The sequence below is a fragment of the Notothenia rossii genome (assembly GCF_949606895.1).
Source record: "Notothenia rossii genome assembly, chromosome: 3".
Lineage (NCBI taxonomy): Eukaryota > Metazoa > Chordata > Actinopteri > Perciformes > Nototheniidae > Notothenia > Notothenia rossii.
The window spans coordinates 7,727,409-7,751,171 of record NC_136901.1 but is presented as its reverse complement, the minus strand read 5'-3'; the positions used below and the strand labels follow the sequence as shown (position 1 = coordinate 7,751,171).

The window sequence follows — 23,763 nt, the reverse complement described above, 5'->3', positions numbered from 1 at the left end:
TAGTGGACAGCTTGTCGGACCACTGACCACTGAGCATGGTAGTTAATTAAAATAAGAAATGGAGGGGGTCCGGTTATGACACGCAGCTGAGAGGTCGGGCGGGACGAGGCTCCGACGAAATTAATATATTTCTACCATATTTAGTATCCAAATCGAGCTACTTGTGACCGAAAACATTTGCCAATATAGGCTTTATTTCGGATAATGTCGAAAAATCGAGGGAGAAGACACAAAGACGATAAAAAGACAGAAATTGGAACTCTACACGAGGACATCACGGACGAACAGACACCTAGCGATAGCACGATGCTAGCCCAGGTGGACTATAGCCAGGATGAGAACCAGATCTTAGCAGCCATACAATCCATGAGAAATGATTTTTCTGGACAACTACATGAAGTGGTTTCTTCCAACCGAGAGATAAAAGAAGCTATCGGGGCATTTTCTGAAAGGCTCACAGAGGCAGAAACCCGCATTAGCACAGCGGAGGACCAGATCGCTTCGCTAGCAACCCAAGCTAATGCTACGCAGAGAACAGTCCAGAAGCTCATCTCACAGATGGAAGAGCTGGAAAACAGACAACGCCGCACCAATCTGAGGTTGGTTGGACTACCCGAAGGATCGGAGAGTGGAGATGCCCGTACATTCCTAATGATATGGCTTCCCAGGGTGCTTGACATTGAAACGGGACAGCCATTGAATATAGAGCAAGCCTACAGACTGGGGAAAACGCCGCAACAGACCCGGGAGCAGGATGGGTCGGATAAAACCCGACCACGGATTCTTCTGGTGAAATTCCTCACATATCGAGACAGAGATCGAGTAATGAAAGCAGCACGTCTGAAAGGAGACATCACAGTTGAGGATAGCCGTGTCATGTTTTTTCCTGATTTTTCCACTGAAGTCCAGAAACAACGGAAACTTTTTGATGGTGTGAAACAAAGTCTGCGCCAAATGCGCAAGGAATATGGATTTATGTTCCCGGCAAAACTGCGAATTCTACACGACAAAAGATGGCACTTCTTCACTTCCCCATCCCAGGCTGAAGAATTCATCCTAAAGATGAAGAAGGTGAATACCAATCCAGACGTGTAGAAAGAGTCGCCAGCTGAAACGCGCCAAGAAGGGCTTTCAGATGACTTTGACTGAAAGAAATCGACATTGATCTGTTCTGGTAAGCTTTAAAATGGACTGATTGATGACGAGCTTGGAAATTGGAGTATAGAGACATTATCTGTCCTCTCGGGCTAATAATCAAAGACTGATACAAGGTCACAAATGAACATTGTATTTACCATTCGTAATATAAATATGCATGTAGTCGGAACGAGCTCCGACCTTTTTCTTTTCTTTTCTTTTCTTTTTAGTGTTATAACAACTACTGGTTGCTTGCTTGCTGCTCCTCAAGAGGATCAGAGTTTAGTCAAATCGGAACCGGTACTTGGGAGGGAGGGGAGATGTGCTTGGTTAGCTGCACAGGGTTTAGACTAGGTCTACTTGTTGTTGCCTCCTTTAGGAGAGGCCCCTGTTATTTCCTGTTGTATTTGTTTGTTCTAAAGGCACACTTTTTCTTTTTATTTCATTATAAGGCATGGTTAATAAGGTGGTTACACAAGCTTAGTTTACTGTTTACATCATGAGTGGTCATACTAAAATAAATATGATTTCATGGAACGTTAGAGGTCTTAGGAAGCTAGTGAAATTAAAACAAGTAATGTCTAGGTTGAAGCAGCTCAAAACGCAGATAGCTTTTATTCAAGAAACTCATTTACTTTCCAGTGAATATATTCCATTACAAAGGAGATGGCAAGGTCAAGTCATATCTGCCTCATTTTCCTCTCAAGCCAGAGGGGTGGCAATACTGATACACTCATCTGTGCCATTAAGGGTTTATAATTTCATACAAGACACTGCAGGCAGATTTGTTATCGTCCAGGGCTCTTTACTAAATCAAGACATTAATCTAGTATGTCTATATGGGCCTAACAACGATGATGCACAGTTTTATAATAACTTGTTTCTGACTTTATCAACATTACATGGCCACATATGTATGGCAGGGGACTTCAATTGTACTCTAAATCCGAAACTGGATAAGTCATCAGGTATGGACACCTCACATATGCAGAGTAGGAAAACAATACAACACTTTATGAGTGAGTTAAATCTTTGTGATATATGGAGAAATAGAAATCCTTCCAGACGGGAATATTCATGTCATTCTACTACACATAACTCTTACTCCCGCATAGACTACTTCCTCATTTCTAAGCCTATGATAGACAATGTTAATGACTCAGTGTATAAAAGCATTGTCATTTCTGATCATGCATTACTACTAGTCAATTACACTGTAAAAGCAGCTACCAGGGGTCTAACAATGTGGCGATTAAGCCCACGATGGTTACATGACAAACAGTTCTTAACCTTTGTCGGGGACAATACTGATATTTACTTTAAAGTGAACACTACTCAAACATCAGCATCTACGAGGTGGGAGGCATTCAAGGCCTATATACGCGGGCAAATGATCAGCTATACAAGCAGTATCTCTAATAAACAGAACCTTAAGCTGTTGGAGCTAGAAAAAGATATTAAAGAACTAGAGATAGAAATTAACCTTAATGATACAACAGAAACTAGACAGAGACTGGCTATTCTAAGAGCACAGTATAATGAGCTGTCCTCAAATAAAGCATTAAATAGCATAATGAAACTGAAACAGACATTCTACGACCAAGGAGAGAAGGCAGGGAAACTACTAGCCTGGCGTTTAAAATCAATGCAGAATGAAAGGTCAATTTTAGAAATAAAGTCAGAGGAAGGGACAACAATTACTAATCCACAAGAAATTAATAGTTCTTTCCAAAAATTCTACTCTAAATTGTATATGTCAGAATGTCCAGCCTCAGCTCATAATCTTCACAGCTTCCTAGATCAGATAGAAATACCAGTCCTGACAGAGGACGCAAAAGAGGTGCTTGACTCCCCAATCGTAGCATCTGAATTGTCAGAGGCCATAGACAGTATGAAAGGAGGGAAAGCCCCAGGACCGGACGGTATTCCTATTGAAATCTACAAAAACTTCAAAGACATGCTGTTGGTTCCGTTATTGAACATGTGCGAAGAATCGCTTGAGAAGGGGGAGCTGCCGCCATCATTACGGAACGCACTTATAACATTAATATTAAAACCAGGGAAACCCCCTACAAAGTGTGAATCCTATCGCCCCATTTCTCTGATTAATAATGATGTGAAAATAATAGCCAAAGTCCTTGCCAGAAGGTTAGAGAAACACTTGCCATATATTATTGCACAAGATCAAAATGGCTTCATTAAAGAAAGACAAGGCTCTCACAATATTCGTAGGTTAATGAATATTATACATGCCAAACAAGAAACATCTGATATGGCTGTGATAGGACTTGATGCGGAGAAAGCCTTTGATAGGGTCGAGCACGAATACCTATTTGAGGTGCTGCAGCGCTTTGGAATTGGCAGATATATTCTCAAGTGGATTAAAATCTTATACCATGACTCAACAGCTTCAGTAATGACCAACTATATGGTATCCAAACAGTTCTCTCTGTCCAGAGGTACAAGACAGGGATGTCCTTTGTCTCCCCATCTTTTTGTTATGGCCATCGAACCTTTAGCGATTGCAATTAGAAGCAACACTCAAATAACTGGTATCAAAATTAATAATATTGAGAATAAAATAGGATTATTTGCAGACGATATAGTTATTTTTTTGACAGACTTGAAACAATCTATACCTATATTACTAACTTTAATAGGAACATATGGCAGCTTCTCAGGCTACAAGGTTAATGCATCTAAATCTACAATTCTCTTTCTGAAAAAATCTGAGAGACTGAATCCGCCACTAAGTACTCCTTTTAGGAATATTACGGACAGCTTTACATACCTTGGAGTTAAAATCACACCTACAATAGAATCCGTTATACCAACTAACTATAACCCAGTGATTGAGTCAGTAGAGGAATCTATTAACAGATGGAAATCTTTGCCACTCTCAATGATAGGACGTATTAATGTTTTGAAGATGAATATTCTTCCTAAGTTCCTGTACCTTTTCCAATCCATCCCACTCGCTCCGCCTGATAATTTCTTTAACAAAATGAAAAAACTTTTTTGTAATTTTATTTGGAACAATAGACGCCCAAGGCTGCGTATGACTCTGTTGTACTTACCGTATGAAAGAGGTGGGTTAAAACTCCCTTTCCTCCAAGGATACTATTGGGCTGCCCAACTAAGAGCAGCCTCATATTGGTTTGACCATCAGTCACCACTGCACTGGATAAAGATGGAGGAAACAACAACTTCTAAAGGTCCCTTATACCTCTACATTTATTCTGCAAATTTAGCCACTTTGAAAAGGCACACCGCAAACCCCTTTGTTAGAAATACACTGATAGTATGGCACGAAGTGTTAAATTATCTTGGGGAAAATGCTCCACTATCCCAATTCTCACCTATTTGGGGGAACAGAAATTTCACGCCAGGTACTAATGACCTTGGTTTCAAGTTATGGGCAGACAGAGGGATCAGGAAGATTTCAGATCTGTATGAGAATGATACTCTTTTAAGTTTTATGGAGATCAAGCAAAGATTTGGCATTGAGCCTAAACACTTTTTCAAGTATCTTCAGATAAGAAGCTTCATAACAAAGACACAGAACTCTGTAAATCTTCCCTCACAAAACTCTTTGGAAAGGACAGTCCTGAACCAACATGGAGCAGCTGGATTAATTTCAAAATTTTACCAGATTATCATAGATGCAACAAAAGAATCTTCAGAGGATAAAAGATTGGCATGGTGTTCAGACCTTAATGAAGATATAACTGTAGAAGAATGGCAGGATATATGCTTCCAATGCCAGGTGCAAACAATAAATACAAGGTTTAAACTCCTCCAGTACAAATGGTTGATGAGAACATACTTTACTCCAGAATTATTGCATCGCATTTACCCCAGTACGCCAGATACTTGTGTCAAGTGTGGTATTCATAAAGGTAGTTTGTTTCATTGCCTCTGGGAATGCACCCTCATTCAAGATTTTTGGAAAGAGGTTATCACAATTGTATCCATCTTTATTAAGGAACAACTTCCACTCTGTCCCAAACTTTGTATTCTTGGTCGTTTCCCAACAAGCTGTACGCTTAGCAATAGCTGTAAGAAGATGGTCATATTCTGTCTTCTTGAAGCTAAACATAAAATTGCACTATCATGGAAGTCTGTTCATAGACCAAGCAAACGAATTTGGATTGAGGGGCTACTGCAATGCCTTGCATTGGAAAAGCTTACATATGCCATTAAAGGGAAATATAACACATTTGTAAAGATTTGGGGCTCATTTATGCAGTTTCTTGAGGGGGATGATTTCGTGACAGCTTGGTAGTCTGTTGTTCTTGCTTTATTTAGTTTTGTTGCTTTTTGTTTTGTTAACAAATCACAATATGTATTGAGGAAATACTTGTATGTGGGATACAACTGATGTCCACATGAACATGTGGATGCTTGTAAAATGTTTTTCATTCTTTACGTTTCGTAGGAAAACACAATGTAACAGTTAGTTATCAAACCAGCACTATACCACTAATATCTGCATTTTTTTTTCAAGTGCCTTATATGCCTATTGTTGTGCCTATTGATGTGTTTTGTTTTGTATTTTTGTACTGTAACTGAAAAAAGACAATAAAAACATTTGTCAAAAAAAAAAAAAAAAAAAAAAAAAAAAAAAAAAAAAAAAAAAAAAAAAAAAATAAGAAATGGAAATTCTTTATAGCCACAGGAAACCACGATAGAAACCCTATCCCCATGTTGTCTGTCTCGTTAGGGAATCTTCCCGGTCCTACATTTCTGCTAGAGTAGGATTTTTCGTCATATGCCGGGCCGTAATGGCAGGTAAGGGGATAGCAAGATTGATCTCCACAGGGGTTGTAACGGCATATTGCACGGTATCTAATCATCTTTCCTAAATCTATTGTTGTGATATTTTTTCAACCAAAGTAATAAATCGATGCGAAGGATTTAGTGTTTATTGTCTTTTCTCGTGTGACAGCTTTTTTCTGGCGGAAACCCTCTGTGACATTAAAATTGTCGGTTATATCGTTCCGTGTACTTCCGCTTATCTATGACATAGAAAAATAATCTTATAAGTAAGTGTTTGGTATTACGGCCCGTCCAAACTACAGCTTCGACAGCTTCAAAAACGGTTTCCAACATGTCTGCCCATTCACTTTGAATGGGGTGACGTCACGTTGCCTCGCTTTTCGCAGAACTGAATTGTGGGTAGCAGAGCGGAGCTTTCCTGGCGTTTCACGGCCCGTCTACACTACAGGCATCAAAAAATGCTTTCAACGCTTCGCCCATTCACTTGAATGGGGTGACGTAGAAGATTTTTAATCTTCGCCGAACTGCATTGTGGAGAGCATGGCATGGCTTTGCAAGCATCACGAGCATCTATCGGCATCAAAAGTTGAGCAATGTTCAACTTTTGAAGCTTCTGAAGCTTTCGGTGGAAGCGTCAGCCAATCAAATCATATGCCAGTACAAGCTCTAGCCAATCAAACCGCTGCTTGTGTGCCAGGGGCGGGAGATTCATGTGATTGGTTGTTGGTCGAGTTGGACACGCACGCCGGCAAGCTTTTTTTGAAGCTGTAGTGTGGACGGGCCGTTAAGGTGCAGACGGGAGCAGTCTGGCCTTGCTGTTTCCTAGAGTACATGTTAATTGTTAAAAGGGCCCTTTTGTGCACATTTTCAGGTTCATATTTGTATTTTGTGCCTCTACTGTGACATGTGCGCAAGTGTTTCATAGTGATGTCACTTTGTTCAGGAAGTAAATATAGAACTGTAATGGAGCAGTGGAGAGAAGCTGTGAACTATCATGCTTATTTGATATAACAGATTATATTCTCTAACGGTTCCCATTAAAGTCTCATAAAGGCAATTTATTTTGGTGTAGCAGCTTTTGAAATTTTATTTTGGTGTAGCAGCTTTTGAAATCTTAGTTTTTGTAGGTTCAGCGGATTTTAGGAGTTTTTCTGTGTGTGTGCAGAAGAAACTGACAAGGAGGCACCTTCACACAAAACAAAGACATTGAAGAGGGATTCATTGTTTTAGCTGGGAATGGCTTTGCGTCTATTGGATGATCTTGTATACTCGCGTGTCTCTTTCTAACCTTTTGACCTCCTTTCAAACGTATCCTGTCCAGCCCTCCTTGAGACTTCTTTTGTTGTTCTGAAGTTGTCTATTATTGTCCCAGAGCGGCTTGTCCCTTGCTTGGGGGGGGATTGAGAGCTGAGGGGACGCCATCCCTGTGTAGTATTCATCTCCTCTAAACTGGGCTTGGAAAGGCAGCCGTGTTTAAGGTGATTTCTACTGAAAGACAGTTAGGCATTTAATTTGCTTGAAGTTATGGAGTTTATGTTGACATTTTTGTTTTGATATTACCTTCCTGAAAGTGTCGTTTTGATTAGATTTTGCAAGTCTCTTTGTGATATTGAAGATATAGCCGCCGTATATAGATGAATAATACTGAGTTTCATGCTCTGACATTAATTCATTACTCAAGTAAATTAAGTACGGTAATCCAGATCTTTGGGTTCTCTTGGTTTTGAAAAAACGATGCACACTGAAGTAGCAGCACTGCGAACTCTGCAGACCATTGACATGCACAAAACCTTCATATAAACCTTCACTACAGGAAGGGAAAAACACCAATAAGCATAATTGAAATATCAGAACTGATAGTTAAGAGCAAAAATATTAGAGCTTTTAGCGAGACGGACCCTTTCATTAATCAGGTTTTATAGTTGCATGGCAACAGCAAGAGCTGCATCTCTGTCTGTGTAGCACAGCTATAATGATTCACTTTGACAGTCTGATTATACAGCTCATGCATGTAAATGTACATTCCCCTTCCCCTGTGGTTAAACTAGCCTTTGTTTAAATAAAGGAAGATCATACGGGTCAGGTGTCCATTCAACTGAGTACTGGATGAACTCTGCTGAGAGATGACACAGGCTATTGTAGAGACTTGAGGCTAATTGTTTGTGGTGTACAGTAAATATGTGATGTCACGGGACCTTATCAAATGAGATTTTAATTGTTATTTGCAATATGGCCAAAATCACAAGAGGAATAATTTTGAGTATGGTAGAGCTGCAGAGAAGTCCTTGTGGGAAACTGATCTTTGCAATCTAGTCCCTTGTCTTTATGTCCTTCAATGTAAATAAGATTAATAATCATTCTTTCCCAAATCTTGAGTAACGCTGGAGTTGCAATCTCAGTCTAATGACGCACCAGCCTGTTTTTAAGATTCAAGCTCTTGCTGAAGTGTTAAAGCAATTGAATCTCTTTCTGTCTGTAATGATTCAGTTTGAATAGGACTTGGGTTGTTGAGAAGCACTATTGAAGTCACAGTGCTCTTTACTTCAGCTCCGGGGCGCTCATTAGTGCCGAGGATAGTGCGACGTGCGACTCTGAACCAATGAAGTGATCGGCCTTCTGGCTTTTTTCCGGAGTGGGATAATGAAATTGGTTTGACGAAATTTAAATCTTACATTTTCATTGATTGCTTGATTGTTTTTAGTGGTGTAATGGAGGTTTCTGCCCCAAACAGATGCAGCCTTTTGCATACAAATCATACACACAATGCTTTGCTGCAGGAAGGCCAGATTGTTAAGCTACCAGGACCGTTTGTTTTTCTAACATTTTAGTTGTTCGCTTATCAGTTTTTAGTAGCTTTTTACGTAATGTATAAAGTATAGAATGTTCAGGTAGGACAATAGAGATTCACTACAAATCCTCACATTAGAAAAGCTTGAACCGGGGGATGTTTAATTAATGCACAAAATGTTTAAATATTTTACTGCTCATATTTTATATTCTATAATTCACTGCATTCTATTTTGTTGTAAATGACTGCTTTATTCATCCACCTCCACTGGCTGCCGGTCAAGTCCCGCTTAACATACAAAATCCTCCTCCTCACCTACAAGTCCCTCCATGCCCCCCAGTACCTATCGGACATCCTTCGCCCACATGCCCCACCCGGAACCTGCGATCTTCAGACTCTGGCCTGCTTACCACCCCCCGCACCAAACTGCGAACCTTCGGGGACAGAGCCTTCAGCGTGGCAGCCCCCACCCTCTGGAACGCTCTCCCTGCGGAGATCCACAAACATCCCCACGTTTGAAGCCTTCAAAAGGGCCCTCAAGACCCATCTGTTCACCAAGGCCTTTGGCCCCTAATCTATTTGTTGTTTTGTCTGTCCGACTGGTTGTCTGACTGCATTTGTTTTTGTTTTGCCCCTGTTCTTCTTTGTAAAGCGACCTTGGGTCTCATGAAAGGCGCTATAGAAATCCAAGCTATTCTTTATTTTATTGCTATATTAATATATTTTTATTACAGTGTTCTCAATATAGTTCGCTATCTGAACCTACCTGGCAATAAACCCGATTATGATTCTGATGTTTGCAATTTTTTTGGTTGGGATTTACATCTATGGATCACTCAATTATTTTCCTGATTCATTTTAAACTAGTAATAAAATTGTATCAGCTATTTTACACGTTTGTTTGGTAAAACTACACTTTAAGGCAGTCCCTTGCAAACACGCACATTAAATCCTGTCTTTGTTATGTCGTAAAATTAATTTCATATCGGTAGTGATGTTGGAGTCCATTGTGTGCTATATTTGGATTTCACTTTCATTGTTTTGCTGGACAACGAAGGGTCTAAGCCCCAGTTTGGCAAGCATGGAGTGTCCTGAAGCAGGAGGCTGAATTCCTGCTGGGATCAATACAGTATCACATTATTGAAGTGTCATCTTACCATCTGTCTTGTAAAGGAAAATATCAAGAGGGAAATGCTTCTGTCATCAAAAAGCAATACTTAAAGGTGGGGTAGGTAAGTTTGAGAAACCGGCTCGAGATACACTTTTTGTTTTATACCTGCCTCTGTCAGCCTTCCATCTGTGCACAAACTTATCTCGTGCCCTCATTGGTCATGTGCGCGTTCGTGTGTGTTGGAGGAGGGGCTCTGTGAGGAAGTGGCAGATTTTTTCTGGTTGTGTATTTTCAAATTCTAGCGATCTCGAGCTGGTTTCTCCAAAATGACATACCCCACCTTTTAAGTTAAGTATTTTTAGGTTGGATTGAACCTGTTTGAACATTAAAGCATGTAAACTTGTCACAGTAGAGCAAAACATTAAAATATGAACCAGAAAATGAGCATAAGATACTCTTTAATGTTTTTGTTGCACTTCAACACTTCTATGTATAGTATCGGTCCTTTCAGTTGCAGATCAATAGTTGTAAATGGATGTTCTTTCAGACTCTGCACGGTGCTTTAAACCAACCTGGTTTGTGTAGAGGAAAGTCTTTTTTTTTCTTTCTTTTTTTTGTCTGCCAAAGCTGTAGAACCTCCTGAGGGTGTCTCTGCTCTAAATTCTCAATTTGCAGCCGGAATACAAATTTCCCTGGTAATATTCAAAGGATTCTCTAATTTGCATAAGTAAGCACTCTGGATTATTGTTGCTTAGACATCCACAGACTGCACATGAACAGCTCTGAATTTTGTTGAACTTGTGAAATTAACAGCTTTGCAGTTGAGCTAGGTCTGGGCAGTAGGGCAAACGGCACTCATCCTTCAAGCCGTCTGTTGGAATCCCTTTTATGTTTTGTTCTTTCTTTGTTCATAGCCTCTGAGCAAATGTATTAATAATAATACATTCTATTTCTATAGCGCTTTTCTTGAACCCAAAGACGCTTTACATTATGAGGGAGGGTAGACAAACAAGGACAGGCACAATCAACCAAAACAGTCAGCTCTGTTTCCACGGGCATCACCACTAATTCATTATTATGACCCAAACTATCATATCTATTTTTTTCTATACACCAATACTCAAATGTAACCCGTTTGAGGCTGCTAAATATTTTGAACATATTTCCACTATTAATAAAGTGATGTTTTACACAAGTTTTTATCATTTTTCAAGATTAGCAAGCAGAGCCACTAGTTTGGCTGAACGAGACACTCACATTTGTTTCTGCATCTCACATCTGTGCAAACATTTCCCCCCTAAAACCTTTGGGACAGACTAACCCGGGTGAATTATGTTCGCTGCTGGCCTCAGCTAAAGAGCAAAATGCTGCTTTAAGCAAAGACGCTTGCTCTCAGGAGAGCTGCACTGGTGATGTTGAGTCTGCAGCCACAGATGTGTTCTGTCTGTTTAGGAGAGAGCGAGAAAAAAACAACCTGAGAGGGGAATTGGTTCACGGCCAGTGTGAAAAATGGCTCTAATATCCCGTGGTTGATTTCCATGGAGCTGGAGTTGGAACGAGGCTCGGAGCAGTCTGTAAAGACTGCCACTTTGGGCTAATGTTTGATGACTGCCACTGTCGGATGTGAGCCATGTGTGGGCGTTTTGTATGAGCCCACTCAGCACAGCTGCACTGATGTCACTGTGGCATGAGGCCTCTGCGCTTCCTTGCGCTCAGACACACACACTCACACTGAATCTCTCTGTCTCATATGTATGCTCTATGTAACAGCTTACTGTACATGGCTGATTTCTCTCTTTTTTTGTATTCCAGATGGGATGAATTGCATTCTTGAATAATTATAGCGGACATTCTGCCTATTTTCAGGTTCATATTTGTCTGAAACCAGAGCCCAGTCTGCTCAGATTGATTAACTGGTACCTATGTTGTGATTGGTTACTTGCTTAGAGATGTACCTCCCCTTAGCCTATAGCCTATCACGTAAAATTTGTGTTGGATCACTGGCCAATGAAAGTGTGAGTGTTAGATAGTGATGTCACTGTGTTCGGGAATCAAACAAAGGAGTCCAATGGAGGCGTTTCAGGCAGGGGGAGTGTGTGGGAAAACCCCCAAAAGCATAATAGGGCCTCTTTTTAAATAACACAACTAACCCATCCCCCCTCTTCACTCGCAATGCAGTTAAATAGCCCCATGGATTTGATTTCACTCTCCATGCAGCCTCTTTGAAATGACAGCCAAGATTGCAAATGGGGTCGGTGCAGAAACCTGGCAGGTTCACTAAACCCCACCTCATTGCTTAATGGTGGTAATGACACGCACTAGATCAGTGGCAAAGATGGCCTCACTGCATCGTTTGTATTCCAGTGGTTGCAGCCTCGGAGACCCCCGGTCAAACACAGATCTGAGTGTTTTTAATAAGAAACACAGCTGTTGCAGACCCTCAACTCACGGGGGGGGGGGGGGGGGGGGGCAAGGGTCAGACGTGTTTTCAGATCACCAGTGGGATTCCTGTGAACTCTGGGGGAGAAGAGTGTCGTGTTTTAGGGTTTCTCTGTGCACACATGCTGCCTGCGTTTGTTTGCACGGGTTAATATTTACAGCAGATGTGGGAGCAAATCAGCTGCAGCCCCCCATCCTGGAAACATGAACACACACTTAAAGTAAATGACTTCTACTGTTTGTTTGGCACTCACACTGGCAGTTAATTTGCTAATTAAGTTAAAGCAAATTGAAATGGCCACCACAATTGGTGCTATTGTGTGTTTTTGTCTATGTGTGTGTCTCCGGTAGCATTGGTTCCGCCTCTGAGGATCGAGGACTTTAGGAGATGTAGAGACAGCTGTAACACGGCAGGGGGGTGTGTGTGTGTGTTTAGTGTGTAGTGTGTGTGTGTGTGTGTAACTCTCAGATGGCTAGGGGAAACAAAATGTGCAAATGTCTCAGCTTTCAGTGCCTGTTCCCGCCACTTTGTTACTGATTTAATCTAATGCTTGGGCATAATGAGAAAGAGATTATCATAAGCACCTGTGAGTGTAAAAAAAAAGAAGCTATTATAGTTTCTGCATGGATTTGACCTGCATGTGTGTGTGAGAAATAACACTAAGTTGGGATGGACTGTTATACTCGGAGAAGGTCTCTCCAGGGTAGGGGTTTCACAACTACCAATATTTACTAGTCGACACATTTTTCAAAATAGTAGTCGACTAGTCGTTACGTCATAATAAAGACACACAAAGAGAGGTGTACAACTGTATTTTCTATTGGAACTCATAAAGTAACATTAAACACTGCATTTTAATTTGTGTTACATAGCTGAGTAAATAACAAACAGTAACTGGACTCACCAAAATCGACAGCAAAAAACTCTTGTTTACATAAATGCCACGTAAATCAAGTGCGCAACACTTTATTCGCTGTCCTCCACGATAACGTCCACCTTTCCATATTTTTGGTTTGGTTTGAACACCAACGCATCGACATGTGAGGGAAGGAGGCTTGACCGCTTTCGGGTGACAGTGTTGCCTGCCAGGGAAAAAACCCTCTCACTCGGGGTGCTTGTGGCTGGAATAGCCAGGTAGCTCCTCGAAAGCGGGGGAAGCGGTGCACGTTTTCTGCCCACCACTCCAGTGGATTATCCATTGTGGGGATATGCGGTGTCCGCTGGCAGTAATCCCGTAGCTCATCATCCGCATCACTGTTGACCCGTGTTTTCTTGCTGTTCGTTTGCCTCTGTTCAGTGCTGACGCCGGTCCGTTGCTCACTGGTGCTAGCATTACTGCTAGCGCTAGCTGTCGGCAGCGGGTGTCTCATCTTCAGATGGTTGCGCATAGCAGATGCATTTGTATTGTACTTCAGTACAGCTGTACACAACTGACACTTCACTGTGGAGTTGGTTACATCTTCGTTGAAGTACTGCCATACATAAGAATGTCGGACGTGTTTTGGAGCATTTTGCAGCACCTCGTTTACCTCAATTTTTTTCACGACTAGTCGACTAGGGCCTACAGCGCCGACTAGTGGTAAAGGTAGTCGACTAGTCGATTAGTTGGTGAAACCCCTACTCCAGGGTCGTAAAAGTCACTGGCAGAGGCACGATGTTTTAATGCAAAATCTTGACAATTACTGTTGGACACGGAAAGGGAAAACATGTAATGTGTCAGCCCCATTGCAGCCATAGCAGGAAACACAGCCCTTTCAAGATATGCTTCTCCATTTTGTTCAGAAATAACCTCTGTTGGATAGGTCTCCTTGCTCAGGTCTCCTATAATAAAGCTTTTATTTTAGCTTTTACAGCTGTGCCTGCACAACACTGCTCTATAATTCCCACTGGCACGAGCATGCCTAGCTAACCACCCACTGTAAATCCAGAATATTTTCAGAGTAGGAACCATGTCTTCCCTAAGCTGCTGTGTTGTTGTGCACATTATGCTCATTTTCAGGTTGATATTTGTATGTTTTGCCTCTACTGTGACTGTCTCATACTGTCTCATACTGCCTGTGCTGCAGCACCCCTCTGTCTGAAACCATGGGAGAGAAACTGCCTCTGGAGGGAACTTTGGCATGTTAGCCTTTCACAGACAATTCACATGCACACAAACCTATAAAACAAATTGACAGGTAAGTAAAGACCTCACCAAGCAGAGTAGGGCCTCTTTAAGTGAACTTATTCTTGTGTTTGAACATGAGAAAGGCACGGTGGTTTTATGTCTTCAATCATTAACGCTCCATGTGTCTGTGTTGCAGGGGTCCCTTCAGCGTGGTGAGGCGCTGCATCAACAGGGACACGGGCCAGCAGTTTGCTGTAAAGATCGTGGATGTGGCCAGCTTCACCTCCAGCCCAGGCCTCAGCACAGAAGGTGAGGGAACCCACAGACTGCTTTGAACTGTGGCTGCAAATGAGATCCTGGTGTTGGTGTTCGTGCACTTTGAGCAGCAGATGGGAGTCATCAGATCAGGATAAGAGAGGCTAGGTGTCAATCACAGAGTCTTACTCTGACTTACTTACATCTGTGAAAATAGCTTGTTTCATGCTCTGGAGTGCAAACCCCATCCTGTTCTCCTTGTGGACTACAACACATTTTGGGAATAATCTGCAAATAATATTAAACACTAGGGCTGCTCGATTATGGCAAAAATCATAATCTCGAATATTTGGGTCAATAATTGTAATTGGGATGATTAAATGCGATTATTCTTTGACTTTGAAAACATCCATTTATTGGAGAAAAAAAAATGTAACTGTTTTTAACAGTTGATTACCCTAAACTTTAAGTATAATTCAACAAAAAAAAAAAGAAGATTATTATTTAAAAAAAAAAAAGTAATAATAATAAGAAAATAATTGTTTTATTTCGATTACGTTGTTTTTGTAATCGTTGCAAGCCGTGATCGCGCTTAAAATACGATTAATTGAGCAGCCCTACTAACCACAGAGGCACACAGATTGTTTACCGGCATTCTCACGAACAAATACATAAGGCGTATGTGACACGTGCTGCACCCAGTTGAGAAATAAGAGGTTGGATCTGCATTTGTTTGCCTCTTTGTGTGTGTATTGGTTAGGTTGTGGTGGTGGGTATGCATGTGTGAGATATGCAATGCCTCACTATGTGGTTTTGTGCTTTGTCATTCTAAGTGTGTGTGTGCGTGTGTCTAAAAGAGAACGAGAGATGCAGCAAACATCGTGTGTGTGTGTTGCTGCTAATGTTGGCGTTCACTAAGTGCCATCTGTGATGGCCCAGTCAGAGATAAGCAGGGTAGCCAATAACAGCAAGACAAGGAAATGAAGGACAATGGTGTACATATGTATGTTTTCGTTACTCAGACTTAATGTATTCACTTAAAAATATAAATCTTCTACCAAATGGCTTTAAAATTCCTCTCTTTTTCCATAAAAACATCAGTTTATTTATCATTTAGACAGCTGTAAGACAATTCCAAACATAACAGTTACTTTATTTTTGCACAACTCAGAGATTACATTTGAAAATGCAGCACATCAGCATTCCCATTTGGTGAGTTTCAGCCAGTCAGTCAAAGTTGAACCGAGGATAGAAGAGAACTGTACCTTTTTTTTTTTTTTTTTTACACCCACATTGCTGACATTTTAAAAAAGTCACAAAAGAAGCAAGTGGACTCAAAGTGGAGAGGTAGAGCGCTGGAGTGGTATCCTGGGAACACACACACACACCGTAGCTTGTTAAAAAAAAATAGACCGCGTCAGCATTCAAAAGAAGCAAAGACTGAGTTCCAAACAAGTTTTGTATGAATATATCTGTGTGTGTGAGGGGAGTGGATAGACACTTGATTAATGGTGTAATTTAGAGATTGGGCAGAGTATTGATAAAAAGCAGAGTGCAGGATTAACAGAATATAATGGAGGTAAATGTAGAGAGCAAACACTCGCTTTATGGGTTCAAAGGACAAATTATGCTCATTTTCAGGATCGTATTTTATTTTGTGCTTCACTGTGACATGTTTACATGCTTTAATGTTTCAAAAGTTCTTTATATTTCTCATTCTGTAAGGAAATAAATGATTGTATCCTGACTACGTTATGTACACATATTCATATTATAAAGTGGGCCTTACTCTCCAGCATTGTTGTGCAGAGAAACCCCTATCCTGCAGATATCACTCTATAATAAGATTGCACCTATATGAGAATGAATGATCTACCAGCTGGAGTCTAGCCCTACACCTTCCCTGTGAGAATTGATTTGGATCCCGCCCAGTGAATGGCATTGCTTTCATTCAGGCTGTTCCAGGCCCCTCTGGCTCTCTGAGAGGGTTCCTCGCTGCGGTGCGGACACTGGGCATCATTGTTAGTTACACTGGAGAATAGACACTCAATGAGACGGGATGAGGAGGAATAATGAAAGCAAAGGAACAGTAGAATAGGGGCTCTGTATCGGGGACATTTCTCTCTGTTGCATAATGATACTGGTCTGTCACGACACAATGAGCACACACACACACACACTGAGAACAGTAGACATGCAGATGGGGGCTGGAGTGTGTAAATGAGCTTTTTATGGAGTGAGTAGCTCAACAACAGCACATCATGTCTGTCAGCTCTTATTAGCAGCCTCTTCTAACACTTGTTCACTATTTCCTTTTGTTTAAAGAGGCCCTATAATGCTTTTTTGGGGCTTCCCTTTCCTGCAGTGTGTTATTTAAGATTTTTTTTTCAGTAGAGTTCACAGAGCAATGTAGTAATTGTGCTGTTAGCCAAATCTGCATTTAAATGTGCGATGAAATTGGCATTGTAGCGGCCTTACATCTGGCGTATGTCTGCTAAACACCAGCTTGTCTGTCGGCCCAACATGCTCACCTTATGTGCTCAGTATTAAAGTTTAAAGAAAATGTGGAAATAAAAAGTTTTGTACGCCCTCTGGTGGTGAGGATTTGAAATGAACATCAGGGAGCTTTCTCTCCTAAATGTCATCTGATGTTTTCTAAATTATATAAATGTATCGTCCTCATTCCACCTTTGCATAAATAATGCATTACGATATATGAAAAAGGCAGGTGCTTAAGGCTTCAATAATGCAGAGAGTGTTAAGGGTGGGGGTTGAACCTCATATGTTTGGGTAGAAACAGCCCAAAGTCATATCTGTTCCTCGGCGTTGACATTTAGCCGCATAATGTAAAGCAAGTGTTTTTGGAAATGACAAATACCCCTACAAGGAGAGTCAGACATTTTAAAACCGGAGCTGCTGCTCTCACGGAGAACGTAAAGTCCTTGAATGAGCCGGCAGAGGAAGCTCATTTAAAAAGCCCTGCAAAATGAAACCGATAAATCAGGGAGATTGTTTCAGTGCAGAAGAGATTTACTGATGCTTCATCAGCTAACCAGCACCTGATAAAGAGAGGCAACACATGCAGTTTATGAATGTGAACTAATGTATATATGTATTTTATTATTCTACTGTGACATGTTTACATGCTTCAATGTTCAAAAAGGTCTCTCACACTATGTTATGAATGTATAAATAACTACTGAATATAAAAGAAGTACAAATTAAGCAAAGAAAGTGGAAAGCAGATTCAGGCAGTAGGCGTCAGTAATCTGATGGCATCTTTGTTTATGTAACTATAAGGAAATCCAGTTCCTTTTTTTGTATCCTGATTACATTATTTGACGTAACGTCTCATGGTATGGTTTGTCTCTTGTAGATCTGAAGCGAGAGGCCAGTATCTGCCACATGCTGAAGCACCCGCACATCGTGGAGCTGCTGGAGACCTACAGCTCTGACGGCATGCTCTACATGGTCTTTGAATAGTAAGTCTGTCCCTCAGGCACCATGTTAACCACTTTAGGTTTTGTTATTATACATTGTCTTCCTTCTTAACTTCCTCACCCCTAACTTATTTTTACCCAGCATCACAGCTGATCAGTCCCACGTACAAGATGCTGGTTTCACAATATATATATGGGGTGTGATCGTCTGAATAGGAGACAGAGTTTTCACACCTTGTCCCCAACACTACCAGCCCACATACCTTTAGTTGTTAAAGTACATGTGTAACTTTGGTGGGAACCCAATATGTGTTATAACCAAAGTGTTGGGTTCCACCTGAAAAGCTATGCCTCAGTGTTTGTGGTATATTCGCATTGTTTTTGTTGGAAATTAAAGAGGCTATTATCAGATATTGCCAAAAAGAGAAGACATATGAATCATAAACACTCAACACCCCCAAAGTATGACGTATACATATTGACTGTGTATCTGATAATTGTTGTTTAACATATCCAGCAGTGCTATATAAAGAATACAAAAATGGCTCCACCTTTTGATGCCGAAAAGGGCTGCTCAATTAATCGCAATTATGATTTTGGCTTGCAACGATTATGAAATCGAAATAAAACGATTATTTATTTTATTTTTATTTATAAAAAAAAAAAAAAAAGAATTATTGGTTTTCTAGTTGAATTACACTTAAAGTTCAGGGTAATCAACTGCTAAAAACATACTGTTCACATTTTTTTTTTCAATAAATGGATGTTTTCAAAGTAAATGGATAATCGGTTTTTAATAATCGTGATATCAATTGTTGACCCAAATAATCGAGATTATGATTTTTGCCATAATCGAGCAGCCCTACGATAACCCGGGGGAAATATGGCAACTAGACACAAATACTTATTCAGCCTTGCTCTCTGCTTTTTATTCATTTTCACCCTGCCGGGGTCATTTGTTTTCCTCTGTGTGGATGTTGTGAATCACATGTCCTCCAGAAAGCTTCCCTAGGATTCTTACCGTCTGAGAAGTGCTATAATGAAAATACACTGCCTTTGTGTTTATGCCGATGACAGCAGCTCATAAAATGGCTCCCTGAGTGATATAGATTTAGGCACTGTGGGAAAACTCTGGTTTATAATCAGTCAATTCATTTCTTTCTTTCTCTTAGTATGGACGGAGCAGATCTGTGTTTTGAAATTGTGAAGAGAGCTGATGCTGGATTTGTGTACAGCGAAGCAGTGGCCAGGTAGGACACACAGGGCTTTTTAAATATTAATGAACATTTTCTGTGGATGCCCCAAATGATCTCCCGGGTGTCTTGTTTCTCCCTGCATCCAGCCACTACATGAGGCAGATTCTGGAGGCGCTTCGGTACTGCCACGACAACAATGTGATTCACCGCGATGTAAAGGTGAGATCCACTCAAAAACACCAGCTTAACTAACTGTGGAAAACCTTTTTCCTTAAAGGGTTATTTAAATGCCACAAACTCTCATATGACGTGTGAAGGAGATGGTATCTTAAATGTCCTTGGGTGAAAAAAACGTCAAACACAGTTTACGAGAAATGTTCAAACACCCACGCTCTTTGCCTTATCTTCTAGTTTTTATGTGGCTTTTAGAACAAACTACTCCAGCAACCTTGAAGCCATTGCATTTTGAAAACCTGTGCGTTAAGAGTTCTTCTAGTCGGATTAGACCAACCAGTGATTTCAACAGGATTAGCCACCTAGGCATTAGACACTAGCACAGCAGATGGCCTCTGATCCTCACACTATCACTACCACTTGACTACTCGGTCCCCAAAGGGATCAACACGGCCTTCTTTTCAGTTTAAAACCAACCGCTGTGTGCTGGGTCGAACCTGGGGGAAACGGTAGTCGCACATTCCTACTCGGTGTTTGTTTGAACTCTCTTGAGAGTGGCAGGTTGCTGCCTCTTAACACAATTGGAACAATTTAGCAAGACCATTTCCTAATTTCAATTGTCACAACATAAGCTGAATCTGTGAGGGGAAGGAAACTAAATGTCTCTATCCATACTTCTCCTTTCTTTGAAATACCACACCACAGATGAATAACTAATGTACCAATTCTCTCTGATACAGCTTGTATTCTTAGAAGTGCTTCTCACAGTTCACTGAAGGCATAACATGAGAACTGAAATTCCCACGCAGAACAGGAAGTTAGAAACCAACTGGTAGATTGAAGGTAATCGGTAAACAAAACATTTATTGTCTTCACAAAATATTAAGATATGTGCATTGATTCGATTTACAAAGAATTGTCCAAACAGTCCGGACTATGCTTGAAAAGTCAGATAACGTCATCCCTGTTATCCAGTAGCCGGCACCGCGTTCAGTCCTGTGCGGCGCAGGGTGGAGTTGATGATGCAGATGCTCGTCCTGGGGGTGCCCGAGGGGGTGTTCGCCATAGGCACAGAACCTCGTCTGAACTCTGTGGTCGAGCTGTTTGACGTCGCGTCGTTAAGGAAGACGAACCGGTTGCCGAGTCGGCGTCCAAGCGCTCGCAGGGCGGTTTTGCGCACTGTGCCGGACAACAAGAAGTACATGACAGGATCCAAACAGCTGTTGAAGGCGGAGAATAACAGCATGATCTCATTGGTGCGGTCCACTAGCTTTAAGTAGTCACACGAGAACGCCTCGCTCAGCTGCGAGATGATGTAGACGGGGCGGAAGGCGTGGTAGGGCGCGAAGCAGATGGTGAACAGGAAGAGCACGAAGAAGGACTTCTTGGCGGTGCGCTGGTATCTGTGCGCGTTGGGAAGGTCCGGCTTGTCCCGGGACACCTTCATCAGCTGGGAAGCGATCTTGGCGTAGGAGACCACCAGCATGACGAAGACGAGCCAGAACAACAGCACCAGCACGCCGTTGAAGTAAGCCTTCCCTTTGGCTTTGCTGCTACGCTGCTTGTACTGAAAGCACTTGCCCTGGAAGTCTTTGTCCTCTGCTGTAGCAATCATGGGCACCAGCGCCACCAGAGACAGCCCCCACAGAGCGCCGCACGCCAACCAGCTCCAGTGCCGGCTGCGCCCCCACAGGGTCATCCTGACGCCTCTCCGCGCTCTGCCCTTCCCCTTCAACCTCAGGTATCTGTCCAAGCTGATGAGCCCCAGTAACGTGATACTGATGTACATGTTCATGTAGAAAAGGTTTCCCACCATCTTGCAGGCGACGGACCCCAGCGCCCAGTGGTTTCCATTGAGATGGTAGAAAACCCTGAAGGGCAGACAGGCCAGGAGCACCAGATCAGCCACGGCGCAGTTTATGAGAAACACACGCACAGAGTTGCGGCTTGAATGCAGGAAAAGGAAGACCCACAGGGCGAAGAGGTTACCCACAAGCCCAAACAGGAAGAACAGGGAGTAGAGAACGGCGAGAGGCAGACGGAGGGCGTGGTCATCAAACGAACACTTAATCTGGTTTGAGGAAGAGGAATTAGGAAGCGAGGTGTCGGTAAACATCGAAACGGGGAGGCTCGAGGTAGAAAGAGAAGAGTTAGACGAGGAAGAGGCTGACAGAGCGAAGAGGAAGGAAGAGGAAGTGGTGGTCATTGTGTCGGAAGAGTGGCGACTTCAGAGTTGTTGGTCCTTTGACTCTGAGAACAAAACCAAAAAGACATTCGTCAGTTTATTAAAAAGTTTTTGCATTGAAAAAAAAAAAAGTGAAGTTCCCTTTGTGACAGTGCATCTACGTAGTTCATGAGTAACGCACACCCAGGTGAGTAGTACGTGGGTCGTGGTGTTTAAAGGTTGCTCATGTAATACTGAAAATTATAGTCATTCATGTAATGCCGTCTAAAAAGGTCAAGAACCGAGGGAAAATAAATAAATGTTTCTCTGAACAAAAATAAGTTCTTGCAGGTCAGTGGATCTGGGTTCACATCTAATTGCAATTTGCACGCCTATTCAACTCCTAAACTCCTCTCCCCGGTATTCAAGTAAAGAAGAGAAGTGCACGCTAATACATAAGTCGAGTCAAAGCCACAGATGTTTGGATTAGAGCAGAACACTCACCGTCAATATTCCTCCCGGAGAGATTTCAGCACAGCTGCACTTTGAATGTGTGGGAAAGTGTCGAGAGCTGCAGCAGCGAAGCGATCCACCGTCTGTTGAACCTCCATGAATTTGTTTTAATCTGATCAAATGCGAAACCCGTCCTTTTTTCTTCACTATCTGACTGAGTCACAAATCCGGCACACTCCTTTCTCACGTCCTTTAGTTGGAATCTCCTCTTCCTCCTCTCTCCAGTCCTCCTCTGTAGCGGTCTGTGTCCTGTCCTTCTCTATTCTCACCCTCTTCCCCCTCAGATGTCTCTGTTCAGTCTGCTTCTCCTCTCTGCTTCTTGTTTTCTCTCTTCCTCTCTCGCTGGCTGCATCTCTCTAATTTTGCACGCCCCGGTTAACACCCCCTCCCTCTACCTTTCAATTCTCCATATTACAAGAAGTGCACAAAGTATTAAGACAGGAAGTGAGCCCACCACACCGCCTGGTTCACGAGCTACAGTACACTGAATTCATCTGACTAAGAAGAGTCGTTTTTAATGTTGCGTGCCCACCACAGCGACACTAATCTTGTCTGTTCAGCATTTGTGTGCGATATCGCCAATAAAACATATATTCCCAACAACGGTGACAGACAACTCTACAATCCCTGACGTTCACCTAGCGCTCCGATCCCAGGACCTTATTTGTTATCGGTAAAATGCAACACCTCACGCAGCAGCTGTCCAACGGCTTCAACTATCGTGAGGCTGAGAGGCAGCAGGGTAGTGGGGGGCACCTACATTCCCAACAGGTGGGGTGTATTGGGAGCAGGTGTGGAGACCCACACACCTGGTGCTGATCACTCTGAGACAAAGCCCACAGAGTTTTTCAGTTTTTGTAAGTCGGTTAGCGGCCCGGCTCCGTTAGCATTTGTGTTTTTGAACGTGTTTTTAAGTTTGGTAGCAATAAAGCCCTTCTTTGGATTCAAACACGGCCTCTGTTGTGATTGCTGCTCTACCAATTTTTTTACTTTTTTGTCACTATCTCAAGTTTGAAATTCTTGCATGAGTGTGGTCACAGCTCTGCATGTCGAGTTGTCATTGTGAAACCGTGGCTCTCTAACCAGCGATCGAAGATGCTAGATCCTGCACTTTTGCACAATGCTCTGCGCGGTTATGAAGAATTGCAGAGAATATTTGTTGATGTCAGCAGAAACAATAATCATGCGTGTAAGCAGATATTGTGCGGGGCATCGTTCGAAGTGAATTTCCCACATTTGACCTGTTGAAATGTAAAATGTGTTTGACATGTTCCTCTAACTTTGCCTCTCTCTTATTCCTCTGCAGCCTCACTGCGTGCTGCTGGCCTCGAAGGAGAACTCTGCTCCAGTGAAGCTGGGAGGATTCGGAGTGGCAATACAGCTGGGAGAGTCTGGTTTAGTAGCTGGAGGTACAGTAGGACTCCACTTTGTATATCTGCATATGCTAAGAGCAACTTTAGTTTGACAGACACCATTTGTTTGTATTCTCTACCCATTTAAAGAGGACATATTCTGCTAATGTTCAGGTTTGAATTAGTGTTTCACTGCGCTGTAACATTTTCAAATGCTGTAATGTTCAAAAAGCTGTTTATTTGTCTCATAGCTTAGAGATGTCCCTCCCCTTAGCCATCACGTACAATGTGTCCGATCGTATACGAC

The 23,763-nt window shown here is 42.0% G+C and overlaps 2 protein-coding genes across 6 annotated transcripts in view; one reads left to right on the top strand and one right to left on the bottom strand.

Annotated features, from left to right (window-relative positions):
• Window positions 1–23,763, top strand: part of LOC307034278 (peripheral plasma membrane protein CASK-like) — a 46,380-nt gene that overhangs the window by 5,114 nt on the left and 17,503 nt on the right. For all 5 annotated transcript variants that reach the window (XM_079673033.1, XM_079673035.1, XM_079673034.1 and 2 more), the window contains exons 4-8: window positions 14,559–14,671; window positions 17,994–18,099; window positions 19,230–19,307; window positions 19,400–19,472; window positions 23,411–23,513. In XM_079673033.1, the coding sequence (XP_079529159.1) occupies window positions 14,559–14,671; window positions 17,994–18,099; window positions 19,230–19,307; window positions 19,400–19,472; window positions 23,411–23,513 (473 nt within the window). The remainder of the gene's footprint in view (window positions 1–14,558; window positions 14,672–17,993; window positions 18,100–19,229; window positions 19,308–19,399; window positions 19,473–23,410; window positions 23,514–23,763) is intronic.
• gpr34a (G protein-coupled receptor 34a) lies at window positions 20,265–22,664 on the bottom strand. Its single transcript, XM_079673044.1, has 2 exons — window positions 22,096–22,664; window positions 20,265–21,677 (listed from the first exon to the last, which is right to left on the bottom strand). The coding sequence occupies exon 2, from the start codon at window positions 21,631–21,633 to the stop codon at window positions 20,395–20,397; it is 1,239 nt and encodes a 412-aa protein (XP_079529170.1). The 5' UTR covers window positions 21,634–21,677; window positions 22,096–22,664; the 3' UTR covers window positions 20,265–20,394.